The sequence below is a fragment of the Oncorhynchus masou genome, chromosome 17 (assembly GCF_036934945.1).
Source record: "Oncorhynchus masou masou isolate Uvic2021 chromosome 17, UVic_Omas_1.1, whole genome shotgun sequence".
NCBI lineage: Eukaryota > Metazoa > Chordata > Actinopteri > Salmoniformes > Salmonidae > Oncorhynchus > Oncorhynchus masou.
In genome coordinates, this window is record NC_088228.1 from 28,410,029 (window position 1) to 28,428,134 (window position 18,106).

General features: G+C 42.5%; 2 protein-coding genes across 3 annotated transcripts; both read left to right on the forward strand.

Annotated features, from left to right (window-relative positions):
* The first annotated feature begins 465 nt into the window (after positions 1-465).
* LOC135558800 (dual specificity protein phosphatase 22-B-like) lies at positions 466-5,980 on the forward strand. The gene is made up of 7 exons (XM_064992938.1): positions 466-906; positions 1,976-2,009; positions 2,202-2,284; positions 3,090-3,139; positions 4,150-4,224; positions 4,643-4,814; positions 5,451-5,980. The coding sequence occupies exons 1-7, from the start codon at positions 886-888 to the stop codon at positions 5,601-5,603; spliced, it is 588 nt and encodes a 195-aa protein (XP_064849010.1). The 5' UTR covers positions 466-885; the 3' UTR covers positions 5,604-5,980.
* Positions 5,981-6,788: 808 nt separating this feature from the next.
* Positions 6,789-17,447, forward strand: LOC135558802 (interferon regulatory factor 4-like). Of its 2 annotated transcripts, XM_064992940.1 has the most exons (9): positions 6,789-6,898; positions 7,419-7,618; positions 8,017-8,203; positions 8,879-8,964; positions 9,117-9,303; positions 13,349-13,441; positions 13,921-14,319; positions 14,797-14,909; positions 15,254-17,447. In XM_064992940.1, the coding sequence occupies exons 1-9, from the start codon at positions 6,889-6,891 to the stop codon at positions 15,401-15,403; spliced, it is 1,425 nt and encodes a 474-aa protein (XP_064849012.1). In that variant the 5' UTR covers positions 6,789-6,888; the 3' UTR covers positions 15,404-17,447. The 2 variants fall into 2 exon arrangements, with proteins under 2 accessions (XP_064849012.1, XP_064849011.1); XM_064992939.1 differs by lacking the exon at positions 6,789-6,898 and having other exon boundaries at positions 7,403-7,618.
* The last annotated feature ends 659 nt before the right edge of the window (positions 17,448-18,106 follow it).

The window sequence follows — 18,106 nt, forward strand, 5'->3', positions numbered from 1 at the left end:
GGTCTGTAATTTTTATCATAGGTACACTTCAACTGTGAGAGACGGAATCTAAAACAAAAATCCAGAAAATCACATTGTATGATTTTTAAGTAACTCATTTGCATTACAAGTCAGCCTTGACTGAGTGGATACATCTCTACCTGCGGAGGTGCTGGCTCCACCACTATCACTAGCAGGCCCGCTAGTTTCTCGAAGCTACAGCAAGCTTCACAGTTGGGTGCACAGTTCGCATATGCCGGTGTAGGTTGTGCGTCGAAACAGCTTTATATGAGATTTTGTTTTGACAAATTCTACACTTTGCTCTAACATTGTCTACATTATTAAAATGCATCGATGTTGTTTTCACAGCTGTCCTTTCTCTCTCTCCTCGGCTGCTAAGTGTGTGACTGTGAGTGACTTGGCTCCGCCCTCCCTCACGCATCTTTGGTTCATTGGTTGACACTGCGTGTCTGATTGACAGGAACAACAGGTGAGGCTGTTAGTCTGAGCAGACAGTCAGAAAGTATGTGTGTGCGCATGAGTATTTAGGCCTATATTATTATTATTTTTTTTTCGATCTTTGAGTTAGTTAATTCTATTCATTTAAATATTTTGAATATTCATATTTTTTTAAATATATATTTTTAGAAATAGATTCGGCTCTTCTGATATGCGAGCCAGCTTCCAACGTTCACCTACAATAGCCGGCTTTTAGAAACGTTCGTTCGTGAAAGACGCATCACTATTTGGCACCACCACGCTGTTGCGGACTGTGTGAGGTCCTCGCTCGCAATTTGGGGAGCTTTTGGGAAAGCCTTTGGAGGACTACTTCTCGAGACAAGAGTGCAACAACATTTTACGTAATTTTCCTTCCATTCGTTGGTTTTACAGACGTATTTGATTTCAATGGGTAATGGGCTCAATAAGGTATGTTATTTGTTGAAATATAGCCTATGTGCATGCGCTCATATATACTCGGTTGACCGCAGGTTTCAATTAATTATACGATATCAATCAAGAACGCGTAGTCAGCTGTGATTAATGTGTGCGTACTATTGATGCAGTAAAAACACATTACGCCTAATGTATTATATTGAATCAGGTATACATTTGCGTAATATCATTTCCACTTTATGCCATAAGATTGTCACTTTGCTGCTCTACGTACTGTACACTGTACACTTGAATTAATCTAGGTGTCTTTCAAAGCAGCTTTCACACACACCCGGTCTGTAGGCGTTGTGCTTTTATATTCCAACTCCTTGGCTACACAGTGGACAAATTCCATCGAAAACAAACCACATGGTTTGGTGATATTACTTGTTCTGGGTGTAATGCATTGCTGTGTGTTATCACATACTGTAGGCTACATGTCATAAATACTTTAGCGATTGACCTTTTCAAATGTTGGCTTGGTACTTGTTGTACACAACAGGCGTCATCAACTCATTTCAATTGGAAAATATTTCTGCAACCCTCATCAGTGTTATTCCAGCTGCGGGATGAGAGATAAAGACTTTTACCACGCACACACACACACACGCACGCGCACGCGCACGCGCACACACACACACACACACACACACACACACACACACACACACACACACACACACACACACACACACACACACACACATATCCCCATTAACATTTCTTATTATCACCATTATTTTGTGCGAAGTCAGAGTGACACGTATCATTTGTCTGAGCTCACTCTCCTCTGGTATTCGGTGTCAAACTAAATATACCGTCCCTGCACCTCCACATTGTCTTTCCTTGAGTACACAGGCTATATCTTTGAGTTTCTTCTTTGCTGTCAGTAATGGTAGAATAAGCCAGGGGGCTTGTATTTTGACTAGTAATATGGTTACCTAGCCTAGCTATTTGGGTAATGATTTTAATGCGTGTTGTAATTATGTTAGGTTTATGTACACCAGTGAATGAATGTAAACAAGAGGTCACACATTAATATTCTATGCTTACCTTCCCATAGGTCCTGCCTGACTTGTACTTGGGAAACTTCAAAGGTATGTGTTTCTTCCCCCCACTCTACTGGTCAAAGGCTTGAGCTAAGGACAAGACAAGCGTCCTCTGTCACTGTTTTCCCCTTCCAGTACATTTCAGTGGCACATTCATTTTGAGAACATTCTACGAATATTTCAAGATTCTAACGAATATTTCTAGTTTGTCATTCGATTCCTTTTTTTCCTCTCTCACAGATGCGAGGGACAGGGAACAGTTAACGAGGAACAACATCACACACATCCTCTCCATCCATGACAGTGCAGCCCCTATCCTGCCGGTAAGAAAACACTTCCCAGGGCGCCATTTACTAGAACAAAGCTAAATACCACCTCAGAAATGTTTTACGCATGAGGCTATTATATGAATGAATGTACACATGATGTAATGATAGCCAACGCATACATTTACACACGTTCATGCACGCTTATCCCGTATCATGCACGCTTACAATCCAGTTTCGAAAAAAATCCAATTTAGATGGATGTCAAACATATCAATCATGTTTATACCATCGAAATATGCGCGCACAGTTTGTTTAAGGAAATGAATTGCACGTATGACAGTCATGGGGAAGAGTATGGTGCGTGTTTGCCCCTGGACCTGTCTGTCAGGTAATTCCGGACTGCAGTATGAGAGTAGGGCTCAGCGTGTAGCATTAGACTGTGCCCCATCCCAAACCAACCAGGTTCCCATGACTTCAATAGAAATCATCTGTTGGAGCCTGTATGAGCTCTGTGGGAGAGTGTAGGCGGGGGGATGAGGCAGAGAGGAGTTTCATTTGAGTTTCTGACCCGGTGCTCTGGCTCGATACTCCCTCTAGCAACTAGCAAGGTCTGTCCCCTTCCATCAATTCCTCACTACAGCTGCAATCACACCTTCACAAACACAGCCTACAGGCAAGGCCCTTGTGTGTAAGCTTACATAATGGTTCTTGCTGTTTGCAGAAACACTTGTAAGACTGAGGATTCAGCATGGATGTAATAGTGTGTAGTGAGTGGTGTTTCCAACGATGCTGTTGTCCGACTTTGCCTATTAGATTGTGATTGTGTTAGACCGTTTAACAGTTGGCCGTTGTCCTGCAGGGGATGACTTATCTGTGCATCTCAGCAGCAGACCTGCCCACACAAAACCTGTAAGTACCCAAATACACAGCACCACACAGTGCTCAAGGCTACCAGGTACAGAACAGAACAGCACAGGACTGAAGCGAGGTAGACCATTCATATCCATTCTATCAGGCAGATACACTCTGTGTGGGCGTCTCTAGTTCATGTTCTATTGGTATGAAAATGATGTGCTTCACATTCTCACCATTTAGCTGTGAATCAAAGCACTGAATAAATTACTAGATGACAAGGTGATTCAGCTTCTTATTTCTTATTGAGAAGATTAAGATTAAGACACAAACATATACAGAGATGTACTGAGCACTCATACCAACATATATTATACATACATACATAGATAGGTGGACAGATAATGCTGAAACACACACACACACACGCACACACACATTTACTCTGGTTAAGTGCGTAGAATGCAGGAGGTCTGGTCCTCTGATATGCAGGAAGGAACAGGAAGTCTATGGTTCTGTACTGCAGTGTTGCCTCGTCCATCTGCACTGTGCCTCTATTTTTATAACGCACGCACACACACACACACACACACACACACACACACACACACACACACACACACACACACACACACACACACAGATGTCGCTGTCATTAACCCCTGTTACCCCCACTCCTCTGCTCCAGCGCGGTGTGAAACCTGCAGGCGAAATATGAAACTGGCCCTGACTAACCAGAGATGGAGACAGACAACAGTTTCTCATCCTGGTCCTGTCAGGAGGATAGATGGATGGTCCTAGAGCCTAGTAGAACACACCCATCCTCACCCCTATGGCCCTCTCATCACGCATACCTCACCGCTCGCACACCCTTAACCACTCATCACACCAGTTTTTATGACTAGGGAGGGGGCATGTTTTTTGGCGACTTAAGTGTTACTTGTCCTATGTGCTTTCTTTTCCACAACTGATACAATTGTGTTACCATTATGGGAATGGCAACTGGTTTGTAACTTTTTTATGACCTGCTTATGACCTTACATAACCTGTATTTGTGTCATTCTCAGGAGAATGCACTTTAAACAGAGCATCATGTTCATTCACGAGTCACGTCTCAAAGGAGAGGGTTGTCTGGTCCACTGGTGAGAAACTTTATCAAATACAAAACAACTTTATTTGTCCAACTGCTACTGTATCTCTGGGTTTAACTGAGTGCTCACAAGTGAACCCATGTGTGACGATGGTTAAGCAGAAGACAGATAGATAACGCAGAATGCTATTCTTGAACTTCCCCAAACAACAATCTTGATTTGAATGGATGGTGTTTGTTAAACTGAGGTATATCTGGTGAGGTTGAGGGTCTTCTGAGAAATACAGAGGAAAACCTTCCTTGATATTCAATCTCTAATGTTGCCTCCACAGCATACCCTCCTTTGTTTGACTTCCAATTCAATGTATTGTCTTTTAATATGGCCTTCTGCTGATGTCCTTTTATCTCTATCATGGCCATACCCACTTCTATCCATCTCTCCTTCACCATCCATCCCTCTCTCCATGGAGTCTGGCGGGTGTCTCTCGGAGTGTCACCCTGGTGGTGGCCTACATCATGACGGTGACAGGGCTGGGCTGGCAGGAGGCTCTGGCTGCTGTGAGGGTGGCTCGGCCCTGTGCTGGGCCCAACCTGGGCTTCCAGCGCCAGCTCCAGGAGTTTGAGACCAATCACGCTGACCAGGTCAATACAGAGGGGGATAGAGGAAGGATAGATGGGAAAATGTCATTCTTGGAGGAAAATGGAAGTTCTATAAAAAGTGACTTATCATTAAAAAGGAATGTGTTAAACTTCCAATGCAGCCGTTTTTATCTCAATATCAAATCATTTGCGGGTAACAAGTTGTTTCCGGGTAACAGTTAAGTACCTTACTGTGATTGTTTTCAATTAAAATGGTCAAAAAATAACAAGAGAAGCAATTCTACACATTTTGCTATCACATGCAGTCCGGGTGTCCGTTTGGTAATCTGGCCATGTTTCAAACACTCTTTCTTATTTGTCTATTAACTCATTTACTGCCTGGTGATGTCATCAAAACTCCATCCCACCAAAATAGGCTGAAAATTCAGGCGGTCTTTTCAAACCGCTCTTACACTAAAAGGGCATTATCATCATTTTCACAATTTCACAGTATTATTCCAGCCTCATAATGTGGAATAAAAAACACAGGAACATTCCCATTTTTGACTGCACTGGGCCTTTAAGCATTAAAGCCTTCAGAGCGAGGAGTCAGACTATGCTGTAGTTACTTAAAGAGAATACACCTGCCTCAATAGACAATAATATTGACATACTGTATTTTGTTGTATGTCTCTGCAGTTCAGGGAGTGGCTTTGGCAATTATACAAAGAGAGGCCCTTCAACGACGAGGATGACATTCGCATCCTGTTGGCCAAGAGTTTCAAACCCAATGGGGTGGGGGTGGAGGTGAATGTTGAGCCGTCCACCCCTCCAGGATTGCAGGGTACCTGAGATCCCTTATCCAGGTCTGAAGGCTTACACTGTGGGATGATACCACTCTGGACCCTAGAGGGTGGGTGGGGGGTTCTTTCTCTGTCAGTACGCTGTTAGACCAGTCTCTCTCTCTGTTGTCCCTCTACTGGAGAAGACTGGGGGAGGATGGGTCGATGGATGCACCATTTTGAGAATGTTTATTGATGTTTTATTATGGCTAATACCACTGGTTTTATTAGCCCTAATTTATGTACAATGTTTAGTTATATATGGCACTTTCAGTATTTGTACTTGTTTTTCTAAATCTCGAATGTATGATATTGTTGTCATGTCGTTTGTTCCTACTTGAAGCCACGTCAGCTTTTTGTGCATTAATAAAAGGATTAAAGATGAAATTATGACTGAGATGAAATGGTTATTAACTACCGGTAGGTCTGCTATGCTGTCAGATACAATGTGATGACAGACAGACATTCTCTGCTCTGTTTACCTCTGTTTCTGGGTCTATTTCCTGTTTGTGTGTTAATGCAAAGGAAGCCTTGTATGACAGCAGTAAAAACAACATTTTCAGCCCCCTCTGTCAGCATTGGAGGGATACAGAGAGCTGGGCATGAGTGCCACTGGCTCTGAAAAGGGAAGCATTTGAATGTGTCTGTTGCCTACCTACCCACGCACCTACATATAATGTAGCCCTTCTCCAATAGATATAGCATACAGCCTATGAATTAGACCCAGTTGATATTAAAGGTTATGTGCCTGACACAACCACTGGAGGGCAGCAGTATAACCACAGTAAAACAAATTGAGGCTATATTGTATTTGTGAATGAAATGAAAAGACACTCCACTAAAATTTCCCATATTTTCATCAATGTCATAGGCTACTGTAATTAAGTTGCAGGAGGATTGAGTACATTTTAATTGCCATATAACTACATTATGAAAACAACAGCACAAGAACAATTCTATTTTAGGACTTTATATAACAGTATTTAAAGCATAAACATATAATGGTAATGGAATCTATTGACATAATTACGATTTTAGGGAGTTTCTTTTTTGATATTGACACAGGTAATTGTTCCATTCCATGGTGACGTTTGCTTCCTGTGTTTGCCACTCGAGAGGGATTCCCCATCCACCGACTGTAGGTTGTTCTAGATAAGCTTCAGAGAACTGCAGCTCCTCCCAGTCGCGGCACTGACACATCAAGATGTGACTGACTATATGAATAGGGCACCCGATGCTCTCACTTGAGAACAGTGTCAGTGAAATCGATTTCATCACTTGTCAGAGAAGCTCACATGGTTAGAGGTAAGGAGTTTATTCTCACTCACAGTAGGCTATAGGAAACATAAGGGAGGGGTACGTTCTGAAGTTGATGCAGTGATGTTGATGCACTTAAAGACTATTATGTTATTTATTTTATGCATGTGATTATAACACTGTTTTTACTGATTTTACTTATGAGCCTACAAAATATGAATTCCATTGTCTTTTGAATCAAAATAACCCAAGACATCCAGAAGGGTTTCATTCTTAAATTAAGGCCTACCTATTTTGTATGTGCTTTATTTCATGCAATTCAAAAATAAATCATAATAAATGTTTTAGTGCATATTTAATCAACAAATATATACTATCAAATACGTTGTGATATTATAACTTAATTTCATGAAAGCATGGCATTTTTTTATTTTATAACATGTGACTTCCCTGATAACATTAACCTTCATTGTTTTGCATTGCATGATAACGGACTTATTGCAACGCACATTACCTACCTTATTGCAACGCACATGCCCATCCGTCTATTGCATGTGCTTTTTGACAGAGATGAACTTAGAGGGGGACAGCGGTCTGTCAGTGAGCTGCGGCAACGGGAAACTTAGACAGTGGCTGATCGATCAGATTAACAGCAGTAGCTATCCAGGACTGGTTTGGGAGAATGGCGAGAAAAGCATTTTCAGGATCCCGTGGAAACATGCGGGCAAACAGGACTACAATCGAGACGAGGATGCTGCACTCTTCAAGGTGCGTTTGGACCCACACACTCACTTCTGTACAGTTTTTTTCTTCTACTTTTTAGTTACTATATACAACGGGTGAATATTGAATATAGTGTGCAGGTACCCCATGAAGTATTGCTAACTCAATCATATTCAGTCACTCAATTCACTCGCCAGACCCAGTCTACTTGGGCAGGTGTAATTTACATTATTTTCTATAGACTACCTGTTGTTGTTTTTTTGTACAGTATAACAAGTGATCATCTTTGTTCAAGGCAATGGATATTTGTTCAAGACAAAGACCAATGCATGTTGATTTTGATGCAGGCCTACTAATGCCTTACTTATTGCCAGATACATTTAAATTGAATGCAGAGAGAAAGTATAAATCAAGTCAATTTATTATGCTGTTGATTATTGCAGGCTTGGGCATTGTTCAAAGGGAAACACAGGGAAGGAGTGGACAAACCAGACCCCCCCACGTGGAAGACTAGACTGCGATGTGCTCTTAACAAAAGTAATGACTTTGACGAGCTGGTGGAGAGAAGCCAACTTGATATATCAGACCCTTACAAAGTCTACAGAATCATACCAGAGGGAGCTAAGAGAGGCAAGTTTTGTTCATCTAATTGCTGTATTTCCAAAGTCCATGTCACAAGTGTAATCTACTGTAAGAAATGTCTACTGTACCATAATTAATTTATATAGGCTACTGGCAGGTGATGTCACAGATTTCATATGTCAAAGGTAATGAAAACACTGTCTAACTCTTAACATACCCGAGCAGACACACATACAGCCAGCAATGTTTCATTTTGCCACCATCGTCTAATGAGGCAGGAAGCCGAGAGGAAGCCGATGCATCGACCAAAAAGGCCTCTGAGCTTTTTTTAGAGGGCTTCGGTTTACCCGTGCAGAATGCACAACATACACACTTAACCTTGCATAACGAAGGCTGAAGGCAAGACAGAAGACCTCTTTGTTACTCTCATATGGAAGTCTCAGGAGTGACTCTTAGAGACCAAACCTGCAACCTGTGGGTTCACTTGAATCAAAAGTTGTTATCGCAAGCTTGTATAGTTGTTGTGTTCAACTGTTTGAAGGGGCTGAATAGCATGTGAGCTCTGTTGAAACAGCTCTAATAATGTTGACTATAGTGACATGTTTTTTATTGAGGATTACACACATTTCTGAGGGACCTCCACATCATTTTGCATTGTGCATTGTAGATTGGAATATAGAGAGTCCTATGTGTGATGTCTAGTGTTACATTTCCGTTATGTAGGGATCAAGATGGCAGAGACAACGTTACATATGAGCTCAGAGAGCAACTACCCCATGCACTCTCTGTACCCAACTCTACACAGCCAGGTAACGTCATTTGTTTACCCCTGCAACATGTACCTTCAAAGGTCTTCAGATCTTCAAAGTTCTTCACAGCTCTCTCTTCCTGCTGTGTGTGGATCAGGAACCCACCGCTATCTGACTAACAGCTGTCTCCTCTCCCCCTGGCTTGTCCCAAGGTGTCTGGCAGCTACATAGTTCCCCAGGAGAGGAAGGAGTGGAAGGAGTACAGCCACACACAGGACCACCAGCAGCAACCTCAGCCTCAGCACCACCAGCCACCCCACGTTGAGCTGCAGTATAGCCAGTGCCACTACCCATCGCCACTCAGCCGACTGTGGCACACCGGGCCACACACAGATAACGGTGAGACATGGCATAGCATGGCCATGGTTATGGGTTGGGCACTGATTATAGGAAAGAACAGATAATGGAGAGAAGAATACACAGTATATTTATTTGTATTTATTCATTTAACCTTCATATAAACGCAACAAGGAAAAACGTCAACGATTTTACTGAGTTCCAGTTCATATAAGTAAATCAGTCAATTGAAATAAATTCATTAAACCCTAATCTATGGATTTCACATGACTGGGAAAACAGATATACATCTGTTGGTCACAGATACCTTAAAACAAGGTAGGGTGGTGGATCAGAAAACCTGTCAGTATCTGGGGTGACCACCATTTGCCTCATGCAGCGCCACACATCTCCTTCGTATAGATTTGAGCAGGCTGTTGATTGTGGCCTGTGGAATGTTTTCTCACTCCTTTTCAATGGCAGTGCGAAGTAGCTTTATATTGGCGAGAAGAGAAATACGCTGTCGTACATGTCGATCCAGCCCAGAGCATCCCAAACAAGCTCAGTGGGTGTCATGCCTGGTGTGTATGCAGGCCATGGAAGAACTGGGACATTTTCAGCTTCCAGGAAATGTGTTCAGATCCATGCGACTTGGGGCCGTGCATTATCATACTGAAACATGAAGTGATGGCTGCAGATGAATGGCACAACAATGGCCTCAAGATCTCGTCACGGTATCTCTGTGCATTAAAATTGCCATCGATAAAATGAAATTGTGTTTGTTGTCCATAGTTTATTCCTGCCCATATCATAACCCCACTGCCACCATAGGGCATTTGAAGAATCCGGATGTAGAGATCCTGGGCTGGCATGATTACACAGGGTTTGCGGTTGTGAGACTGGTTGGACGTACTGCCAAATTATCTAAAACATTACATTTTCTGGCAAGAGCTCTGGTGGGCCTTCCTGCAGTCAGCATGACAATTGTACGCTTCCTCAAAACTTGAAACATCTGTGGCTTTTTGTTGTGTGACAAAACTGTCCATATTAGTTAGAGTGGCCTTTCATTGTCCCCAGCTCAAGGTGCACCTGTATAATGATCATGCTGTTTAATCAGCTTCTTGATATGCTACACCTGTCAGGTGAATGGATTATCTTCGCAAAGGATGAATCCTCACTAACAGGGATGTAAGCAAATTTTTGCATACAGAACATTTCTGGGATCTTTTATTTCAGCACATGAAACATGGGACAAACACTTTAATGCTGCATTTTATATACTTTTTTCAGTGTACTGTGTACATATATTTATAAACTAGGTGTTTCAAGCCCTGAATGCTGATTGGCTGACCACGGGCATGACAAAACATTTCTTGTTAATGCTCTAATTACTTTGGAAACCAGTTTATAATAGCAATAATGCACCTTGGGGGTCTGTGGGATGTGGCCAATATTCCAAGGCTAAGGGCTGTATCCAGGCGCTCCGCATTGCGTCGTGCATCAGAACAGCCCTTAGCCGTGGGATATTGGCCATATACCACACCCCCCCTGGCCTTGCTGGATTGAATCCCCAAGCTGACAAGGTACAAATCTGTCTTTCTGCCCCTGAGCACTCCTGAGTCCTGAGCACTCTGGAGCAGGTTTTCATCAAGGATCTCTCTGTACTGTGCTCTGTTCATCTTTCCCTCAATCCTGACTAGTCTCCCAGTTCTTGCTGCTGAAGAACATCCCCACAGCATGATGCTGCCACCACCATGCTTCACCATAGGGATGGTAACAGGTTTCCTCCAGACGTGATGCTTGAAAATTCAGGCCAAAGAGTTCAATCTTGGTTTCATCAGACCAGATAATCTTGTTTCTCATGGTCTGAGAGTCCCTTAGGTGTTTTCTGGCAAACTCCAAGCAGGTTGTCATGTGCCTTTTACTGAGGATTGGATTCTTTCTGGACAGTCTACCATAAAGGCCTGATGGGTGGAGGGCTGCAGGGATGGTTGTCCTTCTGGAAGTTTCTCCCATCACAGAGGAACTCTGGAGCTCTGTCAGAGTGACCATCAGGTTCTTGGTCACCTCCCTGACCAAGGCCCTTCTCTTCCGATTGCTCAGTTTGGCCGGGTGGCCAGCTCTAGGAAGAATCTTGGTGGTTCCAAATGTCTTCCATTTAAGAATGATGGAATGATGGTTAGTGTGTTCTTGGGGACCTTCAATGCTGCAGAAATGTGTTGGTACCCTTCCCCAGATCTGTGCCTCGACACAATCCTGTCTCTGAGATCTATGGACAATTCCTTCGAACTCATGGCTTGGTTTTTGCTCTGTCATGCACTGTCAACTGTTGGACAGTACATAGACAGGTGTGTGCCTTTCCAAATCATGTCCAATCAATTGAATTACCACAGGTGGACCCCAATAAAGTTGTAGAAACATCTCAAGAATGATCAATGGAAACAGGATGCACCTGAGTTCATTTTCGAATCTCATAGAAAAGAGTCTGAATACTTATGTAAATAAGCTATTTCTGTTTTTTATTTGCAAACTTTACTGAAAACCTCTTTTCGCTCTGTTATTATCGGTTATTGTCCGTAGATTGATGAGGAAATAGTTAATTTAATCCTTTAGAATACGTCACAAAATGTGGAAAAAGGGGTCTGAAAAAGTCTCAAAAGCTCTCATCTCAATTGGGTTGAGGTTGGGTGATTGTGTAGGCCAGGTCATTTGATGCAGTACTCCATCACTCTCCTTCTTGGTCATTTAGCTCTTACACAGGCTGGAGGTGTGTTGGGTCATTGTCTTGTTGAAAAACAAATGATAGTCCCACTAAGCGCAAACCAGAAGATAGGGCATATCGCTGCCGAATGCTGTGGTAGCCATGCTGGTTAAGTGTGCCTTGAATTCGAAATAAATCACAGACATTGTCACCAGCAAAGCACCTCCACACCATCACACCTCTTCCTCCATGCGTCACGGCGAGAACCACACATGTGGAGATCATCCGTTCACCTACTCTGCTTCTCACAAAGACACGGTGGTTGTAACCAAACATCTCAAATTTGGACTCATCAGACCAAAGGGCAGATTTACATCGGTCTAATGTCCATTGCTCATGTTTCTTGGCCCAAGCAAGTCTCTTCTTTTTATTGGTGTCCTTTTGTCGTGGTTTCTTTGCAGCAATTCAACCATGGAGGCCTGATTCACGCAGTCTCCTCTGAACAGTTGATGTTGTTACTTGAACTCTGTGAAGCATTTATTTGGGCTGCAATTTCTGAGCCTGGTAACTCTAATGAACGTATCCTCTGCAGCAGAGGTAACTCGGGGTCTTCCTTTCCTGTGGCGGTCCTCATGAGAGCCAGTTTCATCATAGCGCTTGATGGTTTTTGAGACTGCAAAAAACGTTCAAAGTTCTTGAAATGTTCATGATTGACTGACCTTCCTGTCTTAAAGTAACAATGGACTGTTGTTTCTCTTTCCTTATTTGAGCTGTTCTTGCCAAAATATGGACTTGGTCTTTTACCAAATAGGGCTATATTCTGTATACCACCCCTACCTTGTCACAACACATCTGATTGGCTCAATCGCATTAAGGAAGGAAAGAAGGAAAGGAAGGAGATTCCACAAATGATCTTGTAAGAAGGCACACCTGTTAATTGAAATGCATTCCAGGTGACTGACTACTTCATGAAGCTGGTTGAGAGAATGCCAAGAGTGTGCAAAACCGTTATCAAGGCACCGGGTGGCTACTTTGAAGAATCTCAAATATAACATATATTTGAATGTGTATGTGTGTCCAAACGTTTGACTGGTATATATATATATATATATATATATATATATATATATATATATATATATATAAAAGACAGTGCACTATTGTATAGGCTAAGGTCATTGTATGACAAACACACATGTTGTAAAAAAAGCTTTTGGTTGACACTGAAGGCTTTGGTGGCTGCCACTTCTACAAAATATTGAGGGCTTTATTTGACATGCTCTCGTCAGGTTCCTCCTGAGATAAAATCATGACAACAAGGTGTAGTGCATTATCCGCGATGAAATATACTCTGTAAACACTTATTCATCGGTTAACAACAATACTCCTTTCATCTTTTCCTCCCAGGTTATCAGTTCACTGGCTCCTTCTATTCATACTCCTCCTCAGAGTCCCACCCCACAGCATTTACAATGGACCACAACATGGCCACCCTTTCTGGTAAAGACAAATGTATTCTATTACTACTACATTACTTAGGTACTACTGCTGCTGCTGCTGAAGCTGCTGCTACTGCTACACCACCGAACAGTGCAATGACAGCTGGACACAAAGGGCAGGAGGAGTAAGATGTAGTGGAGTGTACTGAATTGTTATTTCTTGTTACCAACCACTAGAAACTAGAAGCTATTTATAGGACAATTACTTCCCTAATCTGGGTTTTAATAAGGTTAGTTGTTTGTTCTCATATTAAGTGTATTCTATGAGTATACTGTTGATGTTTTAGATGGGTAACTACAGTTAAAGTAGCCTGATTATGAAAGTCATAAAGTTCAGTCGTTTGCTAACTTCCCACAGTCACTTTCTTTCTACATACACTGTTTATACATTTGTTTTCAGATAGCTGTCCGTCTTGTTTTATTTGGAATACTTCTACTCACTTGTTTATTCTCTAACAACCTCCCCCCTCTCTCCTCCAGACTTCCGACTGCATGTGTCCCTGTTCTACCGTGAGGCTTTGGTCAAGAAGGTAACCACCTCTGGTCCTGAAGGCTGCCAGATCACCTCGTCTTCCTCCTCCTCTTCCTCGTCTTCCTCTCCGTCCTCCCCCTGCCCTGGGGACAAGCTGTACAGCGGTGCAGAAGTGGTGCTGTTCCCGTCCCCTTACCCCGAGTCACAGAGGAGGGGGTCGGAGAAGCTACCCAACGTCCTGGAGAGGGGCGTGCTCCTGTGGATGGCGTCAGATGGGCTCTATGCCAAGCGGCTTTGCCAGAGCCGAGTGTACTGGGAGGGCCCGCTGGCCCCGTACACGGACAAACCCAACAAACTGGAGAAAGAACAGACCTGCAAGCTGTTTGACACTCAGCAGTTCCTCACTGGTGAGAAACAGTATTTTGATTGTGATGCTTATGATGACGCTGATTATGATGATAATAATGGGGGTGATGATGATGATGAAGATGATCGGAGGAGACGTACTGTAGAATGTAAAGTCCCTCTCCATACTGTGGTATCAGTGGGTAAGAGACTTGTCACGTTCTTAGCGGCGGCCTATCCGTGGTGTCTCTCCATGAAACACCCCCAGTTTTCAGGTTTATCACTCATTTTTCACACCCAAGGACTTCCTTACAAATGACTGGAAAAATGTTTCACTACCTCCTCTTTCTGATTCTGTGAACCTTATTCTCTCAGCATAGCATATTCCTTGCAGTGCTACTGTATCACAATACCCAATTCTTCAGCTGAAGGTGCGTCCTTCATGAGCAAAAAGCTGTTTTCAGCTGTTAGAGGGCAAACTGATGATTTGGGGTGAAATAAAGTGAGAAACTCATTGTACACTCTCTCCCTCATTCCAGAGCTGCAGGGGTATGCCCAACATGGCCGTCCCATGCCCAGGCACCAGGTGGTGCTGTGTTTCGGTGACGAGTACCCAGATCCCCAACGCCAGACCAAGATGATCACAGCACAGGTACAGTACACTACATACTTCCACTGTTTTAATGCATTTCAATAACAGTTCAACATGAGAAAGGTTTAAACTAAATTTACATCTCTATAGCCTGCCTAGCCTTGTTAGTCATGATGTGAAAGAAAGGACTCTATCAACCGGTTCCAAATCGCTCCCTCCCCCCAACTCATCAATGTTTGTAGATCTGCAGGGTCCGGATTGATATAAACAGTGCAGTGCATATTGCTTACACCTTACAGATTTGCAGAAACTAGAGGGAGAGGTAGGGAGAGATTTGGTAAATGTGAGCCATCTTTATTCATTGTCATTCATCATTCATAGTGTGACCTCTGTATGTGTTGCAGGTGGAGCCAATGTTTGCCAGGGAACTGTTGTACATCACCCAGCAGAACAGCAGTCACTACCTTAGGGACTACGAGCTCCAGGGACACACAGAGAGCTCCCCTCCAGCTCCAGGAGACTACCAGAGGACCCTCCAACACATGCAGGAGTAACACATACATACATGCCTCAGGAGCCATGGACATGCATGTAGATAGACCAATGAGCTTAACTACTGTAATGTATATGGTATACTCAGGTCTTGGACTAAAATGCCTCACTGTGATTTCAATGTAAGATTGGACTGTGCCTCCATCATCAGTGTCAACAGTTTGAGGCAAAGATGATCAAAGATGAAAGTATCTACCCTAGTTTGTACAGCCTTACAATTATGTTTCTAATCATCATTTATTTTTTTATTTTTTAAAAAATATGAAAAACTGATGAGGTATTTTTGATTTGATCTGTTGTAATAGTTTTGTTTCAATATCACATCTGGATGCCAGTGTCTAGGTGAATGTGTTTGATTGATTGGTTGATTTTGCAAAACCTGCTCAAGGTAGCTGTAGATAATTGAAGTGATTGGTTTTAGGCCCTAGCATTGGTTCCCACTTGATCCTTGATACATTATAGCTACAAAGTGTGTGGTGTGTAGGCTTATCACAAGAGATAGTGTGTTTTCCGGTGACATCTGTAGGAAACCCACAACACCCCTGACCTGTGGTAGTGGTGTAGTGGGCGGAGGTAGCCTGCCCCTGTCTCTCTCTCCCCATCTCGCTCTCTTTCTTTGTCTCCTTCTACATTTTCTCTCTTGCTAACACTTGCTTTCAACGAGAGAGGGATGCATGTGTTTGTGTATGTTTGTGTGTATGTGTGTGTGTGCGGGCGTGCATGTATGTGTCTGCATGTGAGATTGTAACAGTGTATAGGATGCGGTTTGAGGGGACGAGGACCAATGTGAAGCAGAGGGCGACTGACAGAAGCAGGAAGCACCAGTCACAGGTGCACAGGAAGTGGAGTAGCCCTCAGGAGAAAGGGAGAAGAGGCTTAACGTGACCCATTTCCAGAAGCTAGGCATATGTTGAACGTCACTACTTCACAGGAGAGGCATTTTAAGGAAAAACATTTTTTTTTTATATCAAAATGCTTTTTGTTGCAGAAATGCATTTTGGAGCATATGAACTTTCATGTGCCTTAATAACAAACTTGTATGCCATCTGTAAATACAAAATAAAATGGTTAAATTACGAGCCTAGTTGGTTTAGCCACGAAAAAAAGACAGGAACCTTCCGATAGCCATGATTGGCTGAGATATGCCGAGAGATGAGTTCGGATTGATCTGCCATGAAGCACGCTACTGTACATAACATAAGCTGCTCAGTATGTGTTGATAATCCATGCTACGGCGGCCTTTTTGAAATAGATAATATTGGCCATGGAGAACTGCAAAAGGGTTGCTACTGTTCTCAACAACATTGTTGCCCTGAATTTAGCAGGCACTATAGACAAGATCTGTGGGAAAAAGTTGTGATGGACTACTTTCTGCACACGGTCAGTGTGAACCAGAGTGACATGACACAACAAGCCAAATAAGCTGTAGCTAGCTACAAATAAAATGGAAAAGACACAGGATGTCTTAGTTAGTTAAAGTGGTTCCAGTCTGGAGTGAAGCGTTCATCCATGTATACGATAAGTTGTCTAGCTACATTTTTCAGGTATTTTACTTTTCAAACTTTTCATTGCAAGTTAAAGCTTATTTTTTGCTAGCTAGCAAACATTAGCTTACTGGCTCGCTACCTAATGTTACGTGTATGATCTGTATAGTAATATTATTTGTATCTCAGAAATCCATTTGCATTGCTAGTTATAGCTTAATGTTAACTAGCTAGCTAATGTTGAACATAGTTGGTTAGCTTTAGCTACCTGGAGATTCTTACTACAGTCACAGACAGACCAATGAGACAGATATTTCACCAGGATGTATAACTGTGAAGCATCCGGTTGGCGTTTCCACTGTCTACCAAATATGTGACCCGTTTCAGGAAACTAGGCATATGTCGCGGGTCACTACTTCACACGAGAGCCATTTGAATGTAATCTTTTTTTATTTTTATCGAAATGCATATTTTGGCAGAAATGCCTTCTGGAGCTTGTGAACTTTCATGTGCCTTAATAACAAACATGTATGCCATCTGTAAATACGAATAAAATTGTTAAATTACAAGCCTAGTTGGTTTAGCCAAAGAAAAGACAGCAACCTTCCCGCTACCAATGTTTGGCTGAGATAATGAGTGTGCTGGACATGCTGAGAGATGAGTTCGGATTGGTCTGCCATAGACCACCCTTCTGTCTATTTGAGCTAGTTAGTATGTGTAGGTAATCTTGTCTAACGCAGATTTATAAACAAATATATTGCTTAGTAGTACTGCATAAGTGTTGCTCACCACTTTCTGGAGGACCGAGTTTAGAAATCAGTGGAATTAGAGTATGATAGCTAAGGAGATGGATAAAACACAAATCTCTGGATTACGTCTGCAAACCATGGGCAACCATGGCATCTGTGACAGGGAGAAGCGTTCAACCATGGTGTATACGGGTAAGATATTCTAGCTAGCTACATTTCCAGATATTACAGGTTTCACATTTTTAAATTTCAAGTTATTAAAGTGTACTCTTAGCTAGCTAGCTAACGTTAGCTGGCTGGCTGGCTAGCTAACATTACGTGTATGATCTTATTATTATTAAGCCATTTGTTTGGCTATTTATAGCCTTATGTTAGCTAGCTAACATTGAACCTGGTTAGTTAGCTACCTGCAGATTTATGTAGAGTAGTAACATCATGAGTTGAGATTATGGTTCATTGTTGCGCTAGCTAG